The sequence below is a fragment of the Puma concolor genome, chromosome F2, assembly GCF_028749965.1.
Source record: "Puma concolor isolate L17-30 chromosome F2, mPumCon1.1.hap2, whole genome shotgun sequence".
NCBI lineage: Eukaryota > Metazoa > Chordata > Mammalia > Carnivora > Felidae > Puma > Puma concolor.
This window is the reverse complement of record NC_141684.1, coordinates 15,723,095-15,744,911: the sequence shown is the minus strand read 5'-3', so window position 1 is coordinate 15,744,911 and position 21,817 is coordinate 15,723,095. Positions and strand designations below refer to the sequence as shown.

Genomic DNA, 21,817 nt, shown 5'->3' with positions numbered 1-21,817 from the left:
CACCCATGTGCTCCAAAATTGGTTATTTTTTAAAAGCAGCGTTTAATTTTTTTCCTGATTATAAAGGGATCATCTGCTACTCGGAGGAAAGTTAGCAAATGCAGAGAAGCGTAAAATGGAAATAAATCTTTAATCTTAAACCCTTAAAGAGAAAAACTGGTAATTATTTTGTACAAATCCCTCCAATTTACACATAACACATACTCAAAATTAGGATCACATAACCTTGTGTCCTTTGCCTCTGCTAAATCTTTTGTTGTTGTTGTTTATTCATTTATTTTGTGGGAGAGAGAATCCCTAAGCAGGCTCTGCGCTGATGTAGGGCTCGATCCCACGAACTGTGAGATCACGAACCTGAGCTGAAATCAAGAGTCAGGAGGACGCTCAACTAACTGAGCCACCCAGGTGCCCCTGCCTCTGCTAAATCTTCTGTAATGAACATCCCTGCACACGCATCTTGGTGAACTTTTGCACATATACCCAGCAGATACATTCCAAGCAGTCAAACTGCATGGACCAGGTGAGAATATTACAAGTTATTTTTGAATTAAGCCAAATGGCCCTCCCATAGAATAAACAATTTACACTGCCATCAACAGTACTGAGAAGTTAAGAAATCCTATTTCTCTAAAGATTTCCACGCAGCGGGGGCCCAACATTTTACTTTTTATCAATATGATGGGTGGAAATTAAGTTTTACTGTTATTTTGATGTGTGACACCTGAATTAAGGTTGAACATTTTTACAAATATTTATTGGCCATTTGTATTTCTTTTCCTGAAAACTGCCTATTAATATCCCTTGTCTTTTTTTCCCCCTCCTATTGGATTGGTTATCTTTTTCTTACTGATGTAAAAGAACATGCCACGCATCAAGAAAACTGATCCTCTGTTCATATTTTCCCCATTTTTTTTTTTTAAATTAAGAGACACTTGACAGAATTGTTTCATTACATTCAGCATTCATGAGATCAAATCTCTAAATCTTTTCCTTTATGATTGCTTCCTTTGGTGTTTATATAGAAAGTTCTGAGAGCTCATTCATAGTTGTATAAAATTTTTGTGTTTGCTGGTTCTATTTTCCATACTAGCCGTATGGATATAAGAAAGATGTGAAGACACTAAGTGGCTATTTTTTGACTATCACATAATGAACTAACTGTGCTAGCACTATTGACTAAAATATTTCCTTACTCCCCTAATTTATGATGCTACTTTCCCTTACATGCAACTGTATGTAAGGAGGCTACATATTCTTTTTTTTGTTTAAAAAATTTTTTTAAATGTATGTTTATTTTTGAGACAGAAAGAGACAGACTGTGAGTGGGGGAGGGGCAGAGAGAGAAGGAGACACAGAATCCCAAGCAGGTTCCAGGCCCTGGGCTGTCAGCACAGAGCCCAACACGGGGCTCGAACTCACAAACTGTGAGGTCATGACCTGAGCCAAAGTCGGGTGCTTAACTGACTGACCCGCCCAGGTGCCCCAAGGAAGCTACATATTCTGATCGATTGATTCATCTACTGAGTTTCATACCACTGCCACACTATTATGATCTTTGTAGTTTTACAATAGTTTTAAGTATTTGGTATGTTTTAAATGTCTTCTTTAAAAACAATCTACTTTTGGTCTGAGTTCTATAAAATTTTTAAAAATCCCCCCCCCCAACGTTACAAAAATTATCTGGGATTTTGATCATAGCTGCAATAAACCTATAAACGAATAAAAACTACTATTTGAGTTTCCTTATTCAGAATGATGGACTCTGAATTTTTATACTTTGTTCTAAACTGTTATTAAAATATCAAAAATAACTTATTTTTTCTAAACCGTGTTTCTTGCAGCGTTTTAGCTTTTTTTTTTTTTTTTAAAGTTTGCGAGACAGTGAGCTGGTGAGTGGGAGAGGGGCAGAGAGATGGAGAGACAATCCCAAGCAGGCTCCGCGCTGTCAGCACAGAGCCCAATGTGGGGCTTGATCCTATGAACCACGAGATCATGACCTGAGCTGAACTGAAGAGGTTGATGCTTAACCGACTGAGCCCCCCAGGTGCCCCTCCTGTAGAGGTTACTACTCCTGGCTACGCTATTTCCTTAATTCTGCGAATGGGATCTTTTTCACACCATGTGTTTGCGTTAGTTATTCGTGCATTTACCCTGTACATTCTCTAATCAGCTTTTCTGTAGTCTTAAATTCGAACAGTTTTCCACATGATTCCAGTGGGTATTCAAGGAAGACAATTACATCCTCTGTGAACAATGCAAATTTGTCTTCCTTTGTGCATTTTTTAATTGTCACTTGGTTTATTGCCTTGAACCTGTACGGCCAAAGCCGCGGTGAGAGTCGGTACTGCTAGATCACTGTTACGGCGCCGACTTTAGGGGGGATGCCGCTAGCGTATCACTATAGCGGAAGATGTCGCCAGTTAATTTTTAAAACATCGTCTTTGGCTGTTGTTATGAAAAAGTAACCTGCTAATTAAAAAAAATCAGAATGGCTTTTCGGAATCTATCAAAAGTCTTTTGTATTTTAGTACGAAGCTCTGCACTTTGAGCTGAAACTTACCAAAGTGGAATCATTAGTGAGAAAGGAACAGGAGAGACTATCTTGGGGAGTAAAAAAATGAAGCCATTTTTGGAAACCCTGGGTAAATATGATGTTAGTTGTGGTGTGAACTGAACTGAACTTGCTGTGGGAAGCGGGGGAAAAACCACCCACACAATTATTGCCTCCAGGATTCCCTCCTGGACTGCCCATCCATTCCTCTGGAACCAGAAGCAGGGCTGGGTGAGCTGCTTGGGAGCGGGGCGCGGTAGGGAGGGAGGAGGGGGGTAGGTGCGGTGAGAGTCGGGCTTGTGAAGCACCAAACGCAGTGAAAGGAGCGCTCACAGCTGCGGGCAGAAGGGGGCCCGGGGGGCTCAGAGCATCCACTGGGATGAGCTCCTGGACTGTACCCCTGGTGAGTCCAGGGCCGCTCTTTTTTTTTAATTAAAAAAATTTTTTTTAATGTGTATTTTATTTTTGAGAGAGAGAGAGAGAGAGAGAGACAGAGCATGAGCAGGGGAGGGGCAGGGAGAGAGGGAGACACAGAATCTGAAGCAGGTTCTGGGCTGTCAGCACTGAGCCCAACGTGGGGCACCAACCCATGAACTGTGAGATCATGACCTGAGCCGAAGTTGGACGCCTAACCGACTGAGCCACCCGGGCGCCCCTCCAGGGCCGCTCTTAATGGCACCTTTTTACAAAAAGGGCTTTAATATTGTCCTTTGTCTACTGCTTACCCTCCTAGGTAGCTTTGTGTACCGAACATAATCCTCCAGAAACAGGAGGGCACCCACAACGTCCGCAGGCATTTCAGGTATCTTCTGGCTGCAACAGAGAACAGTCTGGATCAATGCACCGCTTTGCACGTGGTGGACCCTCAGTCAAAATACTGAGACTAGAGAAACGACAGACCACTAAAGTCAAAGGAGAAAATCTCTAGACCATCCTCTCGATTCAGATCATTATCCTGTGGCTGTATTCTCAGAACATAACCCAGAGGATGCAGTCTGCGCTGAATGGCTTACGTGGGCCTCCACCACACGGCCCCCGCTGTCCGTCTAGACTCACTGCTCACCACCCTGCACTTCGTGATTCAAGAACTGGCAGGTCCCTGAACAGGCCGTGCTTCCCCAGCCCCCGGTCTCTGCGGCTCCATTTGCTCTGCACGCCTACTTTACAAGTAAATTTCTAGGCATCTTGCCAGTTCTAGCTTAGGTTCTTCCTCCTTCGAAAGGCCTCCCTCACTCCTCTGGGCAGATGGCCTTTTCGTATGCTTTGAGCATCCTTAGTATTCTCCCCCAAGTCTCGGAGGTTTTCAGTTGTTTGTATGTTGGTTTCCTCGAGGGCCTGGGTCCTGCCTTTAGCCTTCTCTCCTCAGCATCTGGGACGGCACCTGCCCCCTACTGTACATTCGAAGGGGTCCAGTACAGCGTCCAGTAACTTCCCATACGGATCCTACTCGTTCACTCACACAACCGCCACGCTGCCCAAACCCTTCCAGAGCTGCGGACGCAGCAGAGGACGTGACAGGCTTCTCACGGAGCCTACACCCTTTCTTTACAGCGGAAGGAATCTTCAGCTCTTAAAACCATTTCTAATTTACGTACGGAACGGCATTTTCTGATTAATGAAGGATTTCATGGAATTGGATTACTGATTAGTTTCCCTGATGACGTTTTGCTTTGGAAAAGCAGGTTGAAGAGTGGTTACGCCTGGAAAAAAGCTGCCGCTGCTCTCGATCTTTCAGTGCAGGACCAGGGCGGCGAGGGAAAGGGAGAGCCTCCGTGCATCCCACGCTCCTGATGTCACTGCACTTGAACAAACCGGAAACCGAGCCGCGGCCTGATGCCCGTCTCCTGGTGACCTCTGTCAGGGTCACCGGTAACAGGCTGTGCTACAGCCACGCTTTGTAGTCACTGGTGAGGAAGAATCAGGAAGGATTTGCCAGCTCCTGACAGATGGGGGACTGGGGTTGGGGTGGCCCGTGTGGAGGTCACTTCCCAATCGCCTTGGACCAAGCTGACTGCAGCCCTGGCTTCCTCTTCACGGTCCGGAGCCAGATGCACTAGGTTTTTGGGTGCTCACTGCTGCCCTTTGCAACCGACCTCGTTTTGCAATTGCTGCAATTCCATTTCCGAGACTTCCCCATCCTTCTGAGCTACCTTCTGTTTTTTAATTGTTAAAAAGTCGGCTATTGGAAGCAAGTCTCCGCATACGTCCTAGAAAGACACCCAGCGTCCGTCTGTCGTTGGGTCCGCTAACTAAGATGGGGCAGAATTAGCCTGACTGATGCTCTCGGAGAAAAGAGGTCAGGGGTTGAGAAGGTTGCAAGAGGTCAAGAACCCGGTCCTGCAATTCTAGCCGCACTGCACTCCACACGGGACCCGGAATGAAGGAGCTTATGACCCCTCCGCTTTAAGGGGTCAGCTGTTTTTGGAATCCCGGTGTGGGTTTGGGAAACCACATATTAAGTGGTGGGATTACCAACTGGAACCCCCAGAAGAGGTCACGGATGCGGTGAGTGGCCACGGCGTGGTGCACAGGAACAGGTGGAAGTCAGCTTATCTAAAGAAAAAGACCTAAGGCAACCGCTGACATTCACAAAGGAAGGAGACTGCATTTCTTCTAATTTCAGAGCGTGGAGGGAGGCCCAGAGAGCAAAATCTCAGAGAGACAGGATGGAATTTTCCATTCATCACAGTCAGCCACTTTCTAGTGACCAGGGCTGTGTGGCCTTGGGAGGTGATGAGTACCTCACCCGGGGGGGGTGTCCGAGCAGATCTGGATGGTTCCTGCCAGGGGCATCTGAGCGCTGATTCACATCCTGGCTGAGGTAAACTAAACGGCCTCCGAAATCATGTCCAGTCAGGGGTGCACTGTGAGGACCTGTAAGGTCATTCCCGTTAGTCTTTAAGTTACACTGACCCAAGTGACCAGGCGGTGCTCTTCCAGACGTTGGATGTGCAACATGCCAGAGAAATTTAGTCAGCTGGCCTGACCCTTCAGGGTAACAGAGGAGGCTCAGGACCCAGCATCTCCTGCAAATAACTGTTTTTTTTCTATCCCAGAGAAGCCACATTTTCGGGGGGCGGGAAGAAGAAAGGGTTTACGAGCCTTGTATCCCATAGGAGCTTTGATGTGACTTCTGTTTCCTCATACACCAGGAACCCAGGCCGTGCCCAGGCTGACACGGACGTGCTCCCTGACTCCCGCCGAAGGCTGTGGGGCCATCCTATGCCAGGGGCCTGGCCAGAGGGCCGGGCTCCCTGAGCTGTGAGCACAGCACCCAGGACAGCAGAGGAACAGGCCTGCACTCTCTTCCCCGCGGGGGTCGCGAATCCTGGTCATGACTCGTCCTTGTAAAATCACTGTGGAGTGCACCGAGGGGGCTCCCCCAGCAGGGTGACTACGGATGGGTTGTGTTTAGTTGCTACGAACAAGGTGGGTCCTGACTTGCTTTACACAGCAGGGTGACAGCAAGTCCCATCTCTACGAGGGAGACAACAGGAGGAACTTCGCACGCAAGGTTTATAGCCCATTCTGTAACATTGATTCTGTTCTTTCCAGACCGGCTTTCGGTACCTTGTGCACTGCTCCACTGTGGAGCGGATAAACTGGCCGATCAGCGCCAGGAACTGCTCAGTGTACCGGGAATGAAACTGCTTCAGCAGGGTGAGCAATCCCAGGACGAGCGGCGGCCAGTCCACAGGGTCCGCAGGTTTCCGGCAGACCATTCCTGCAAAAGGAGCGACAAATCACAAATTATGCCGCCAAAGCCAAGGGCTTGCCTTTGGCGATGTTCATTCAGCATGAATGCTTGTGAATGTCAACATGTTTGGGGGCCGCGCCTGCACTGGCAGATGAGTATCTGGGGAACAACAACTCTGGACTACTGTTTGGATTCGGCCCGGGATTGCTGGGGGCTTCCGGTGGTCTGATCCAACAGAGTCAAACAGTTACTGATTTTTATAACCATCGTCACTGTCTCTTTTGGATAATACAATTAACACACGCCGTTGCAGACAAGTTTAAAGATCCGTATCTTTAAAGGGAAATGAGAAAGTAAAAATTAGCTATAAGCAACTTCTGTTCATGGCAGCGTGGCATGTTATCCACGCTGAGCCAGTCTCTTACACGAAAACAGTCTGAATCCCGGATAACATTTCTAAGACGTATCTTTAAACACAACATGGAATGTTATGTGATTAAAGAATCTGCAGAAGCCTGGACGGTGGAAGAAGGAAATTCGTGGAATGGGTGAGTGCCAAATCTGGCTTTTTCACTAAGGACTTCTGCCCAAATCTGGAGGCCTTGGCCTTCTGCCCGGATGGCTGCTTGGGGAACAGGAGCTAGAGCTTAGGGTCTTTGAGGGGAAAGAAACACAATGTTGAAAAAGAACAAAGTTGGAAGACTTACATGGCCTGATTTCAAGACTTCTTATAAAGTAATAGTAATCAAGGCAGTATGGGCATGAGGATAAATAGATCAATGGAACGGAATAGAAAATCCAGAAACAGTCCCGCCCTTATATGAACAATTGGATTTCCACACATATCCAAACAACTCAATGGAGAACAAGAAATCTTTTCAATAAATGGTGCTGACACTGGATATCCTCACATTGTACATAGAAAGTAATTTTAAATGGACCACAAACCTCAATGTAAGGGCTAAAACCACAAAGCTTCTAGGAAAAAACCATAGGAGAATATCTTCGTAACCTTAGGGTTAGTCAAAGATTTCTTAGACCGGACACAGAAAAGGACGATTATAAAGGACAAGTGGATAAACTGGACATTATTAGTATTAAAAATTTCTGCTCATTAAAGTCACCAGTAAGAAAATAAATAGGTGGGGTTCGCCAGGGGGGGTTCAGTCACTTAAGCATCTGACTTTGGCTCAGGTCATGATCTCACGGTTCATGGGATGGAGCCCTGCATGCAGAGCCTGCTTTGGATTCTCTCTCTCTCGCTCTCTCTCTCTCTCAAAAATAAACATTAAAAAAGAAAAAGAAAAAGAAAAAGAAATGGAGCCATGTGAGTAGTGTGTACCATTTAGATTAAAAAAAAAAAAAAAAAGAGTATCCATAAATATAAACAACTCCTACAACCTAGTGATAAAAAAGCAATCAACCTAATTTAAAAACAGGCAAAAGACGTTAACGCTTAACAAAGAAAGATATAAAGAATGGCCAAAAAGCACGCAGCATCGTTAGTCATTAGGGGAAGGCAAATTAAAAACCACAAGATACCATACACACCCAACAGATCAGTTAAAAGTAAGACGACTTACGTTGCCAAACGCTGGTGGGATGTAAAATGGTCCAGCGCTTTGGAGAAAGGCGTTAAACTGGCCAGACCTTCAGATCCCATCTCTGGGTTCTTGTGAAGACCGGAAACTCTCTTACTTAACCCAGAGATGCCAAAACAAGTTATCCTGACTTCCCTAACCTGGGCCTTGGCAACTCTGAATTTGCTCAAGGATCTACCATACAAGACAATAACGGCAGTCAGAACATGGAGAATTAACCCTTTCCAGGCACACAGCGACCACGATGCTTCACAAAAGGAACTTCCGCTCTGAATGTGGCACCGTGGAGATGCTTCCTTAAAGGACAGACCAAGGTAGGCAGGGGTTTCTTAGATCAGTCTCGATAGCAACACTCGCAAGGTGAAATAAATGTTTTCTTGTGGTCCAAGCACCCGGATGTTCCTTCCTAGTCCTCTTTTTCATTATTTTGGTCCCCAGATTAACACATCAGTTTAATTCAGGAAAATAACTGCAGTCAGATAGAGATACATCTCCAGGACACTAAAGGTTTCATTTGTTTTGTTTTGTTGAGAGATCTGGGAATTCAAGGGAATACTTCCTATAAGCAGCTGTACAATGAAAGAAATACTACCTAAGAATGAGACCAGTGAACAAGCACTCTTTAATAAAAACAAGATTATCTTTATGCACTGACAATCCATCACTATAAAGGATCATATATTCTTTTTTTTTTTTTTAAGTTTTTATTTATTTTGAGAGAGAGAATGAGCAGGGGTGGGGCAGAGAGAGAGAGGCAGCGGAGGGGGGATGCAGGGCTCAAACTCACTAACCATAAGATGGTGACCTGAGCCAAAGTCAGATGCTCAACCGACTGAGTCACCCAGGTGCCCCAGAAGTATCATATATCCTTGTTTAGTTGTAACAGGGACCACAGAAGGAGAACGTGGCTCGGAGTCTTGAGATGAACTCTTAAATCCACCTTGGGGTGGTTCTTTACCCTGATTTTGACCGATATACAGAAAAGGGGTTAGCATCAGTGGAGCACTTGCTCCAGGCCAGGTACTATTTCTGGTTGGCCCTGAGAGGTTAAGTAACTTGGCCAAAGTCACAAGGTGAGCCCTGGGAAGTGAGCAGTGGGAGAGCCAGAAACCGGACACATGTCTGTTCCTCATTCTTGCAGCAGTATTTACGGGGCCACCGTGCTCTGCAAGTCTGCGCCAGGGACAGGTACTGTTATGGGAGCTGTGCCTGGGATCAAGGAGTATTTTTGAATCAGAGAGTAAAAATCCTAAAGAGACTCCACATCTTTATCCTAAAAGAGCTTATGAATTAGGAAGAGAAATACTTCAAGCAAGAAATTCATTTCAGAACTTCTGGTTAAAAAATAATAGAGTTACATTTATAGAAAAGCTCTTAAAATACTTCTAAAGTAAATTGAACTCTATAGCAGACTTTACAAAGCTCCACTTTGATACAAAGTCTGGAGGCAGAGGAAGTACCTGGGAATCTATTAGAAAAGTAAGAGATGATAAAAAATACTCAAGGTAAAGTGCCCAATGGCAAAAAAATTCGGGCTATGTTGCTGGACAGGACACACACACTGGAAGGTCCTGGTAGCTGTTGCTCGTACTGAGTATTTTCACATGGCATCATATACACGTCTTAAAGTTTCGATATTCTGGTGTCGGTCTTCTCTCCTTCACCGTATCGTTACTTTTCATACCGCAGCTCCCGATACACACGGGAGGCTCAGGACACTTGTTGTGAGAAGGAAACATTAACCAAGTTTCTCTCACACCATGATCAGCTGCCTCAACATTAAGGAAAGGAGAGAAGCAAAGATCCCACACATTTTACAGGTTGGATAATGTTTGGAAATTAAAGGCAGACCGTACTTAGTTCGTGGTAAATCCACTGTAGGGGGGCCCGGGTGGATCAGTCAATTAAGTGTCTGACTCTTGATTTCGGCTCAGGTCATGATCTCATGGTTTGTGAGTTCGAACCCCACATCTGGCTCTGCACTGACAGTGCGGAGCCTGCTTGGGATTCTCTCTGTCCCTTCCTCACTCTCTCTGAAAATAAATAAATAAACTTAGGGGCGCCTGGGTGGCTCAGTCCATTAAGCATCCGACTCTTGCTTTCAGCTCAGGTCATGATCTCATGGCTTTGTGGGTTGGAGCCCCGTGTCGGGCCCATGCTGACAGTGGAGCTTGCTTGGGATTCTCTGTCTCCCTCTCTCTCTGCCCCTCCCCAACTCATGCTCTGTCTCTGTCTCTCTCAAAATAAATAAACTTTAAAATAAACTTAAAAAAAAAAAAAAAAGGCAAATCCACTGTCCACATCACGAAGGAGCATCATATTTCACAGGCCCAAAGACATGCACTTTATAAACACACAATGAAGGGGCGCCTGGGTGGCTCAGTCGGTTAAGTGAGTGTCCGACTGATCAGGTCACGATCTCACAGCTTGTGGGTTCGAGCCCCGCATCGGGCTCTGTGCTGACAGCTCGGAGCCTGGAGCCTGCTTCGGATTCCGTGTCTCCCTCTCTCTCTGCCCCTCCCCTGCTCACACTCTTGTCTCTCTCTCCCTCAAAACTAAACATTGAAAAAAAATTAAAAAATAAAAACAAACACGCATCGAACTAAGGAAAGGGCTCGTAGGTGACGCAGCATTCTCTGTACGAAGAGCTGTTTGGTTAGGTATGAATCCACTGTTACTGTTACTTATGGCAAAAAATGTCATACGGTACCTAGGTTCTTGTTGTACTGAAGTTTTGGCAACTGCGCGATCAAAAATAGGAAGTTGACAATTGGAAAATAGGGTAGGCGCTTGGTTGTTATGTATATCTGGAAAGAGAAAAAGGGAAGCAAAATTGATGGTCTCTTCACCGTGCGCGATACCGCAGAGCACATTTTCAAACGGGAAGCTTCCACGTTATTTCATTTTGCTCTGCAGACTACCTAAAACTAGGAGGGTTCCGTTAATTTGCCGCCTTCAGAGTTTCATTTAACGCCACTGACCCCTGCAAACATAAATCCCTATATAAAAATCAGCCCTTCTGGGAAGGGAACAATTTTGCCTACAGAATAGCAGTACTTTCCCCGGGAATCCTCTTAATGTCGTGAACCGCGGGAGAGGGGGGATGGGCTAAATGGGTGAGGGGCGCTAAGGAATCTACTCCTGAAATCATTGGTGCACTAGATGCTAATTTGGATGTAAATTTTAAAAAAATAAAAAATAAAACAAGTTAAAATAAAAAAAATTAAATGAAAATAAAGAAGAAGAAGAAAAAAGAGAAACAACCGGAGAGGGGAAAGTGTGATGAAAGCAAAATGCACAAATTCAACGGAGAGCTGTAGGGAAGGGCAGAGGGAGGGAGGGGGGAGGGAGGGAAAGGGTTGGGCAGGAGGAAAGAAGGAAAGAAGATCCACCCAGCCAGCGAATGGTATTAAGTAGAAAGCAAGCAAATGTCTCCTGTGTCATTCGCTTTCCCTTGTGCAATGTCACAGAGCAGTCTCCGCCCCCCCGCCCCCCACCAGGTCTTGTGCAGCCGGTAGAGTCAGGGCAGATCCTGCTGTCTCCCTGCTTCCCTCACCGCCCTGGGAGGCAGCGTGGCACTCTGGCCAGCAGCCCCAGCTCTGCTCCAACTGGCTGACTCTGCTACAGTGGAGCCCCGGTGAGGTCATCAGCCCAACCAGGGCACGTTTCGTGGAGCTGCTGAGATGGAGTGACATCACCCACGGTCGGGGTTCGCAGTGCTTGGCACGTGGTGAGCACTCAAAAAAAAAAAACTGTCAGCTGCTATTCAGGCTCATGATCTTTCATCCAAGCCCGGGGGGATCATATAGATTTTACAGATTTTAGAGAAGTAATAAGGGGTTGTAAGTAACACCTTACCACAGAAGTCATCAGTATTTCTGCATCAAACATGAATATTCACAGAAGCATAAACAGCCTCATGTTAGTTCGGGACAAGTTTTGCCACCAAATGAGATCTGGCACCAACTTGTGAAAAGACTTTCAGCTCTCAGAGGTTTCTGGAAACTAGAAGTACAAAAGAGCGTCCGTGGCCCCCAGATGATGGCTGTGATTACTATCAGCCACGGAGGGAAGCGTGTTTGGGCATCAAGGATCAATGTCATCATTTAGCAGCAATTCAAATCCCCAACCCCGGACAAACCTAAAACTGATCTCCCACAGACAGAGTACTTCTCACTTTTCAAGGAACTGCAGCAAACACCGTGTCTCTTGATTCCCAAGGCCCCTATCAGGCAGGGAAGGTGTGATTCTCCTGTTACTCGTGGGAGATTGAAACTCAGGGAGAGTGAGGGCTTAAGAGAAGGGAGGTTCCGGGATTGGAACCCAGGTTCTCCCAATATTTTAGCAAGTGACCTGCTATCCGGGCCGAGTCCCCCTCGGTACCATGCGCCTCCCACCACTCTGTTCCTTATTTTCATCGTTGACCTTATTCAGTGGGTTGTGGATGCCGGCTGCCTCCAGGTAGGCTGTGATCTCATACAAGAGTGTGTTGTCTTCTTTGGGGTAAGGAAGTGAAGGGTCTTGATAGTGGGCTTCGATGTCTGCTAGGAGAGCCCTAGAGGAGAGACACAAAACAACACGAAGCAGGGATAAATGTCAGCGATGAACGCAATTCACGTAGCAGTCAGTACGGGCTATGACGTCATCTTTCGGGGCCTCAGTTTTCTGATCTGTAAAACGAAGGCTTGATCTTTCCAGTTCTCAATTTCTGTACCTGTGACTGGTTATAAGTGGAAAATTTGACCTAGTATTGTTTTATCTTTTGGAGTTAACCCAAATCAAATGCTTTTACTGTTCCAACTTTTTTGATTAGAAAGAATTTTGTTTCTTATTATTTAATGTTTGACAGAGCGTGAGCAGGGGAGGGGCAGAGAGAGGAGGGCAGAAGATCTGAAGCAGGCTCCGTGCTGACACGCTGATGGCGGCAAGCACGATGTGGGGCTCGAACCCACAAACTGTGAGATCACGACCTAAGCCGAAGTTGGCCCACTCAACTGACTGAGCCTCCCAGGTGACCCTCACTGTTCCAATTTTTCTGAACTGACTGAACTGTTTTCAATACCTGCTTTGTCAAAAGCACTGAGTTATTTATTTATTATTAAAAAAAAGTTTGTTTTAATTTTATGGAGAGCACACACGCATGAGTGGGGGAGAGGGGCAGAGGGAGCCCAAGATAGAATCCCAAGTAGGCTCCACGCTTAGTGCAGAGACTGACATAGGGCTCTATCCCACGACTCTGGGATCATGACCTGAGCCGAAATCAAGTCAGATGCTCAACCGACTCAACTGAGCCATCCAGGCTCCCCCAGATGCTTATTTTTAAGTAGAGGTTGGAAACGAGAGCAGGTTGCTGGTGAGGTGGAGGATGTGACTGCACTCCGGGATGTGTGCCCACGGCCACTGCTGGTAACTAACACACTTCTAACTGCCCTCCGGATGATCAGTGACCTAGTCCTGTGGAGATCCAGCTGTGCATTTGGTAATAACTATTTTCTCAAACTGTGCAAGTATTTAGCACAAGGTCTGATGTGTACTAAGTGATCAGTAAACATTGGCTGAATAAACAAAATCCATCAATAGCGAGTAAGAGAGAGAGAGAGAGAGAGAGAGAGACTGAGACCAAGAGACAAGACTGAGGGAGGAGGCTTACAAAGACGGGTTCGATTCTGTCTTCCCTGGGAAGGAAGGCCATAGGGGCAGACAGCCTCCTTACCCCAAAAGAACGTAAAAGAGTACGTACTGAAGAAACTGGGGCGCTAACCGATAACGAACAATCCGGGCCCACGGATGGCTGTTTCCAACGCTGGCACTTACTTATTGAGATTCTCCAGAGCAGCTGCCAGATGTTTGGAGTCAAACCGACAAGAATAATTTAACTCGTTGGCAATCTGCTGTCTCAGAATCTGCATCTGCCCCACCTGTGAACGAGGAAGAGGAAGAACAGGTGGAACACGCCACGCTGCAAAGGGACGGCAAGGAGGCAACACAAAGACGACAAGTTTTGACTGGAAGGATGACAACATTCCACAGGACTGGACTGGCTCCCCGGTGAAGACCAGCGTCATCCTTGACGGAGCATAAGGAACCCTGCAAGGGATGTGTGGACAGACGCCTATACGCCAACCTCAAATATCCCCAAAGTCCGATATTTTACAAAGTGACCCATTAACGTTCCGTTGTTCATGTATCAAAAAGGTGTCTGTATTGAAGCTCTATTTATGACCTTTTGCAATAAGTTCTCCAAGCTTAGTAATTGCGAATGAGAAGCCCTCCTTCCTTTATTTGTCCTAAACTGAACTTTCTGGAGTCCTAAGGATGCCATTGTACTCCGTTATCCTAAAATTTGGTGAATATAAACCTATCTGCGTCACCTAGGATTACAGTTCACATAATCTTCTGGGTTATAAAATAACTTACATAAATTTTCCAAAAAGGCCCTTCTAACAATGATAAGCCCTCATCCATGGGTTCCTAACCATTTTTTTTTTTTTTTTTTTTTTTTTTTTTTTTTTTTTTTGGTATCCTGGACCTCTCTGGGAATCTGGGGAAGCCTACTGACACAGTCCAAGAATAATTCTTTTTTTTTTTTTAATGTTTATTGTTTATTTTTTAAGAGACAGAGACAGAGCATGAGCAGGGGATGGCAGAGAGAGGGGAGGCAGAGAGAGGCAGGCTCCAGGCTCCAAGCTGTCAGCACAGAGCCCAACGTGGGGCTCAAACCCACAAACCTTTAAGATCATGACCTGAACCGAAGTCAGACGCTGAGGTGACTGAGCCACCCAGGCGCCCCAGAATAATTCTTTTAAATGTGCAAAATAAAACATGAAGGGTAACAATGGCAGCCAGTTGTAACCAAGTGTAATTCTCAAACTATTCAAAGAAGAGATCTGTGATACAGAATTATGTTAGCGTGGTGGATCAAGCATGTAATTTCCGAGTAGTGATGAGCATAAGCGATACGCGGAGACGTCTAGGACCCCTGCCAGGTGACAGGAAAGTACCTCTGGTCAGGTCTGGGGCGGAGTTCACATCATTCCAACAAAGTCCCAGTTGTTGGCATCAGGAAGTCAAAAGTAGACTGTAACTTTCTGTGCCAGTGAATTCCTTCTTGTCTGTTCTAGGGAAGCTATCCCCAAAAGATTAGCAAGAGAGACAGAGGAGGAGGAATAGGGGGAAGGTGTTTTATAATGTTAGCAATGGTGAGGGAGGAATAGACACATTTCCTCTGAGTGGTTGGCAGCATAGAAAGGTTAAGAAAAAAAGAGGGGCCTTCCCGAAGAGCAAAGAAAAGATATTTAGATAAATGGAGCTCGTAACAGTTAAAAGCGTTAAATGGCCTCAGATGTATTACTTTTGGCCACTATTCTTACTAGATTATTATTCTACTTACATGAAAAAAATAAAATCCAAAAAATGTTTTTATAAGAAACCTTTAGAAATAGAAAAATACTATTATTTAAAAATTAGAATAGGGCAAGGCCAAGAAGACAGTGGGTTCCCATCAGGCCACTCAAAAATGTCCTTTCAACTTTATCTGCCCCATGTAATTCCTTCTTTTTAATGTTTATTGTTGACAGAGAGAACGAGAGAGTGTGAGCAGGGGAGGTGCAGAGAGAGATGGGAACACAGAATCTAAAGCGGGCTCCAGGCTCTGAGCTGTCAGCACAAAGTCTGAAATGAGGCTCGAACTCACGAACCATGAAATCACGACTGCGCCGAAGTTGGATGTTTAACCGACTGAGCCACCCAGGTGCCCCCCACACCCCTGCTCTGCCACGTAATTCCCTCTTAATTCTACTCTATGTCCAGGATTCCCTTGAAAATACCAATCTAGAAATGGAAACAGAAGTAAAGGCAGTTTAACCTAACTTACTCTTATTTAAATATTGAATCTCAGTGACCAACATTTTCTCTTCGGTGCTCACCTACTACAAGCCTTTAAGAAGATTCTGGAGAGACTAAGGAGACTGGGAGGTGATGCTATCTACCTATCTAGAGAGATCTTTGGGTTGTCATCTTTCTCCGTTTCTCTAGAGTTGCACGGATAGGGCAGCCACAACCGCATACGGCTATTTAAATTTAAACGGATTTAAATGAATAAAATTTAAAATTCAGTTCCTCACTCCCACAAGCCATGTCTTAAGCGCTCAGTACCTACATGGGGCCAATGGCTACCAGCAAACAGTGCAGAATATCTCCATCACTGTTCCAGATCAGCAAAAGACAAAAGGACACATTGGTCCTTTGAGGGCTTTATGTAAAGAGCACTGACTTGCCGAAATACTTGGGTGATTACTGAAGGACCAGCAATTACGACTCACAGAGGTCTGTAAGAGCCACTAGGGAACCTCTCTGACGCATCCCTGCAACCTCCCTCAGCCTCCCACAGAGGTGAGACTCAGGCCTGTCCGACCTCAGGTAATTCTCCATTCCTCCTGAAAGCTTTCCAGCAATTAGAAACTTAGCCTGAGAAGCTCTCAATACCTGGACATCACGTGGCTAAGGGACGTCCAGACATGGAACAAGAGGACATCCAGCAGAGCCAGAGGCTCTGTGTGTTACTTAATCTAAGTTTCCAAATTAAAACACATTTTTTTTTCACTGCAATTATGGGAAATATATTGTGAATTTGGCTGAGGCACCACGAGTACTGTCTCAACGAACAACTAACAGAATTGGGAACAAGAGAATGGAACTTCCGCAAATTCCCACAGCAGCCTACACTTTTCCTGTGGTAGGTGATGTCTGTAACCATGGATTAGTTTTCCACCAGGAAACCTCCTCTTTCCTACGAGACAGTACGTAGGCTTTCTGAGGGGGGCAGCTAGTGTTTCCTTCAACTCTGTCTCGTAGCACGTGACAATGATTTGCACACGAGTGTTCGACAAAGCGTTGCTGAAGGTCTTGGATCATCATGTGATGAGAGAAAGACACGCGGAACACGCAAAGCCAATGCCACAGCGTGAAGGCAGGAGCACAGATGAGCGACTCCTAAAGTGACTTGGATTTCCATCCGCCATGTTAATCTCTTCACCTCACTTTCTTACTCGTTTCCAAAGACCCGGTGTTCTCTGCAGAGTGTAAGGATAACCTGTGTCCTAGAGAACTTGGCTTTGTAACATCTGTGCGGACACAAGAGGGGAGAGAGGCAAATGTCCTGTTCTAGCACCTACTTGGAGAGGACCAGGGCTGGACACTGACAGAGCCGCTCAGTAAATAAACCTGTCACACCTCAGGACGGAGCACCCCTGAGGGAGGAAGGTTTCCATCTCCTAGTGTGAAAGCACTTCTTGCTCCAGGTCGTTCCAGAAAGAAGCTGCTTTCTTCAGGTTAAGCAAAACGATGGGCCACATAAATGAAAACATACTCGAGAACAGCCCAGAAAGGAAGATAAAGGACAAATGAACTTAGAAATAATGATAAACTGAAGTGTTGTATTTTTGCTTTGATGACGCAAGAAAGAAGAGTAGCTTTCTTTGGGTGACAAAGTTACAAGAAGATAATAGTTGAAAAAATACAGTACTGATGATCACCCTCTCTCCCATAACATACCTTCATTATAGCCTCGAGATACGCTGTCCAAATCTTCTGTGTTTTGGCAATGGCAGAAAGATAAATTTTATTCGAATTTGCTGAAAGGTGAAAATAAAATTTTCTATTTAGTAAATCTGGAAAAGCTAGTGTTACCTCCATCTCAGATTGGTTTCAGAACACTTACCCACTATGCTTTTTAGGGGGCTGACAGCATTCATAAGGGTTTTCAAGGTATCCTGCACAGTTCTGTCTCTCAGGATAATTTTCTGAAACATACTGAGGAAATTCTAAAACACGAAGACACAACAGAAGAACCAAACATAATGAACAAAATGAACAACACTCCAATGAACTCAAATGTATATGGAACACAGCCTGGGCTAAGTCATAAAATGTTATAAAGGGTGACAGGGAAATGGCAACTTCTAGGTCCTGTTAGAAATACCCCTTGCTCGGAGGAGTTGTTGGTTTCAAAGAGTCTCAACTTCCCCACATGAAACTCTCAAAACCGGTCCACCCGAAAAACTACTGTGTTGGCCAAGGAAATTCTAGTTTATTCTCAATTCTTATCTACCCGACAAGAAGCATGTATGTGTGTGCCTCGTGTCAGGATAGGAAAGCATGAAAGAAAAGTTAAATCTCTCCCAGGGTAGCAGGAACCATGCATGAAGGCCGAAAGGCTCACCTGTAGCTCTTTGACAATCATAAAGCACAGAAGCCTGTCTAACCCGTTCAGACCGAAAGTCCCCAAGGTGGTCTGGATTTCTGAGAAGAGCCGGCTGCTGGTCACTTCTTGGTGAGTCTTCATATCATACCAAGTGTTCAGCTGGTCAATGTGACATGTCATTCTAAAAGAAAGACAAAAAACTCAAAACCCAAAAGCAGCTCAGAGTTCATCCTGAGGAGATGGGGGACGTAACAGGATTTGGGCACCAGATATAAGGGATGACATGACGTGATTCGTTTAATAATGTCTGCGTCCAGGCACCCAGTGTATCTCACGGTGAATGCCCAATGGGCCAGGAAGGCAAAATTCAATGAAATCACCATTTCCTGCCCTATGCCAGGTCACCGCTTGGACTAATTCATTTCCACTGAATTGGACTGTTGTTTGGAGCTGAGCGGAGAGGCCAAGGTCGGATTTGGCTGTCAGGCTGGAAGGCATTAGCGCCCAGTTTTCGCTCCACGGCGTCTTTCCTTAAATTCCCAAAGATCGGGATGTAAGAGGCTCGTGTCATTTCCACTTTGATAAGAAAAGAACTTTGAATCCTGCTGCCCTATCAAACATCTGTGACTATGGCAACAAAGACCTTTCGTCTCTCCTCCCAGTTCTGGTCACCAACCAATGATTCCTTTTAGACTCAGGAGTGCGCGGACGGCAATGCTAACAACCAATGGTATTTACTGAGCACTTCTTCGGCGTCAGGTTCTGTGCTCTTCGGGGTCATTGTCGTCATGGCTCTGCAATACATGAGCTGTGTGACCCTTGTTTTACAGACGACACAACAGAGCGAGGCCTGATTCCAACACCGTATCCTTAACCAGCATCTTTCTGTTCTCAAGTGCTGGCACGGGGACCTTCGATCACTTAAAAATATGTGCCCAGATCCCATTCCTGGGGTTTGACTCAGCAGGTCTGGGGTGGAAGCCCAGCCTCTGAAATTCCAGTAAACTCCACAGACGACACGCCCCCCCAGTTCTAAGACACACCTTTAAGGACATATCTTTAAGAAATGAGGCACGGGAAAGAAGGAAGCTTACATTTGGAAGTAAATGGGAAGAACAAGATTTCCAGAACTGCATCCTACTTTAAGGCTTCGGAGAGTCCTGATTCGATCACCCAGGGCTGGCACTGGAGAGGCTGAATGTGTCACTTGAGAAGCTCCCCATGTCGATGAGTAAGCCAATAACATGACATGGAAATCCCAAGCATGCTTAATCCTTCCTACAAGTCTTAACATGGCATTAGGTGGATAGTCTTCTAGAAGGGCTTCGGTGACCCAGCCGTGGGTACCCAGAAAGCAGGTGTTACAAAATGTTTTGGATCATTTACTCCTTTTGGCCCATGAGTCACAGACAAAGTTGATTTATGCTGTAACTTTTGGAAGAAGTTTACATATAGTGTGCCAAGTTGCATAACTTTTGAAGAGATAAAATAAGCCAGAATTTGAAGGCTGTACAAAGGAGACATGTCATAAGGCCATTTAGCTTACACAAATTCAACTATGCATGCACAGCTGGACAGAGAAAGAAGAGAAGTCCTCTTTTCCTGGGTAATCCCACCAACCATTCTACTCAGTGAGCATGTGCACAGGGGTAGACAGGACACAGAAAACGTGAGCCTGCCCTTCCTTCAGCTGGGCTTCGTACCGACTACCTCATCAGAAGCTCAACTGAGAAGGAGAAGGAAAATGAGACGTAATGAGGGAAGGAGTGTGCAAGGGTCTCCCATGGTACCCACCTAAAATATTCTTAAGGGTGGTTTTGACCACAGGAGATGTTCACTCATGTGACTGTGTATATAAACTGTGATCCACTGTATGCAAAGCTATGCAGCCCGCCCTTAACAGCACGGCACTTAACAGCTGGGCCCTGGAGTCAGAGGGCTGGTGTGTATTCTGGATCTACCATTTAGACCCAGATCTTGGGCAAGTGACTTAGCTTTACTAAGCCTCAGTTACTTCCCTTTAACATGGGAAGAATAACAATGCCTATGTCAGAGATGGCTGCCTATGTCAGAGATGTCAGAGAGTATCAGGGATGTGTACAATGTGCTGAAAAGTGTGTACAAGGTAAATGTTACACAAGTGCATGGGTGTGGGGGTAATCTCCAAAGGTCAGGGTCTGATAAATGTAAGACCTGGTGGCTGGAATGGAGGAGTGTGCCACAGTTACAGGTACAGATGAGCAAATCCGTAATAAAAAAAGTTTTAACATACTAGGGAGTCTGCAGGCCCAAGTGAGTAGAATGTTAGTTGGAAAGTGAGAAGAACATAAAACTAAAAGGTGGCTGAACAGACCTGAAAGTTATTTTGATCTCCATTTCCTTGGACTGGGGTCTCCTTAGTCCCACTGCAGAACATACCCAGTCTCAAAAAAAGTGACTCTAATAAACCCACTAGATCCAAGTGTAGTAGGAACAAGGGTGTGATTTGAGGAAGATGTTCAGAGACTTCTATCGTCCACAGTTTTCAAGGCCCAGTGGAGTTTAGATACACCTACTTTGGGTCTGTGATCCTCAAGATTTCTCTGCAGAGTCGACCAATAAATGTTACAGACTCATCCACAGGGGTAAACTTTGGTATTGGGATATGAGTAGACTGGTACATACTCTGCCAGTCCTGAATCTAGAAACAAAACAAAACAAAACAAAACCAAACCATGAACACTTAGTACAGTGGGCCCTTGAACAACACAGGGGCTAGGGCGCTGACCCACACACGGTTGAAAATCCACATACAACTTTTGACTCACCTAACACTTAACTACTAATAGCCTACAGTTGACCAGAAAAGCCTTATCAATAACATAGTCCATTACCATATATTTTGTATGTTAAATGGATTATACATTGTATTTGTACAACATAAGCTAGAGAAAAATGTTAAGAAAATCATAAGGAAGAGAAAATACATTTTACAGTACTGTACTGTATCTGTTGGGAAAAACCAGTGTATAAATGGACCCCTGCAGCTCAAAATGAACCCATGCAGCTTAAATCCGTGCTACTCCAGGGTCAACCGTACGTCTTTGATAAGATAACCAGTTATTCTTTTTTCTACCTAGTTTTACAAATATGATGTTGCATAAACAGTGACAATAAATGCTCCTTGGTTTGGAAGAAAAAAACTTAAAACTGGGGTAATAGCCCCCGAGAAATGCTACATGTAACATTTATAAAAGAAGAAATATTTGTGAAAAGTGAAGTGACTGAGGAGAAGTTAGAAGAGAGATGGGAATTTCTGGCTTTTTGTCTTCTAGGTTAACATGCATCGACATGATAATAAGATTCCAAAATATCACAAGGCTGGAAGATGCTTAATCCTTCAAAAACGTCACCTGAATCACGTCAGTTCCCTAATCAAAAACTTACTCCTTGTCAACTACTGACTAAAAATCAAACTTCTCAGCCATGACACTTAAGAATCTGGTGTTCAAACGACCCAATTAAAAAATAGGCAAAGGACTTCAGTAGACATTTTCCCAAAGAAGACATCCAAATGGTGAATGAGCACACGAAAAGACGCCCAACATCATTAGTCACCAGGGAAATGCAAATCAAAACCACAATGAGATACCCTTTCACCCCTACGGGGACGTCTAGAATTTTTTTAAAAAAGCAAAACAAGAAGCGTTGGCAAGGATATGGAGAAATGAGAACCCTCAGATGCTGCTGGAAAGAATGAAAAATGCTGCAGGTGCTGTGGAAAGTGG

At 45.1% G+C, this 21,817-nt stretch overlaps 1 protein-coding gene across 1 annotated transcript in view; it reads right to left on the bottom strand.

Annotated features, from left to right (window-relative positions):
* Positions 1 to 21,817, bottom strand: part of WASHC5 (WASH complex subunit 5) — a 64,647-nt gene that overhangs the window by 1,234 nt on the left and 41,596 nt on the right. The window contains exons 20-28 of the mRNA XM_086695872.1: positions 20,606 to 20,730; positions 18,069 to 18,231; positions 17,568 to 17,670; positions 17,402 to 17,481; positions 13,664 to 13,767; positions 12,275 to 12,404; positions 10,560 to 10,656; positions 6,122 to 6,275; positions 3,277 to 3,364 (exon numbers count right to left, since the gene is read on the bottom strand). Coding sequence (XP_086551998.1) covers positions 3,277 to 3,364; positions 6,122 to 6,275; positions 10,560 to 10,656; positions 12,275 to 12,404; positions 13,664 to 13,767; positions 17,402 to 17,481; positions 17,568 to 17,670; positions 18,069 to 18,231; positions 20,606 to 20,730 — 1,044 coding nt within the window. The remainder of the gene's footprint in view (positions 1 to 3,276; positions 3,365 to 6,121; positions 6,276 to 10,559; positions 10,657 to 12,274; positions 12,405 to 13,663; positions 13,768 to 17,401; positions 17,482 to 17,567; positions 17,671 to 18,068; positions 18,232 to 20,605; positions 20,731 to 21,817) is intronic.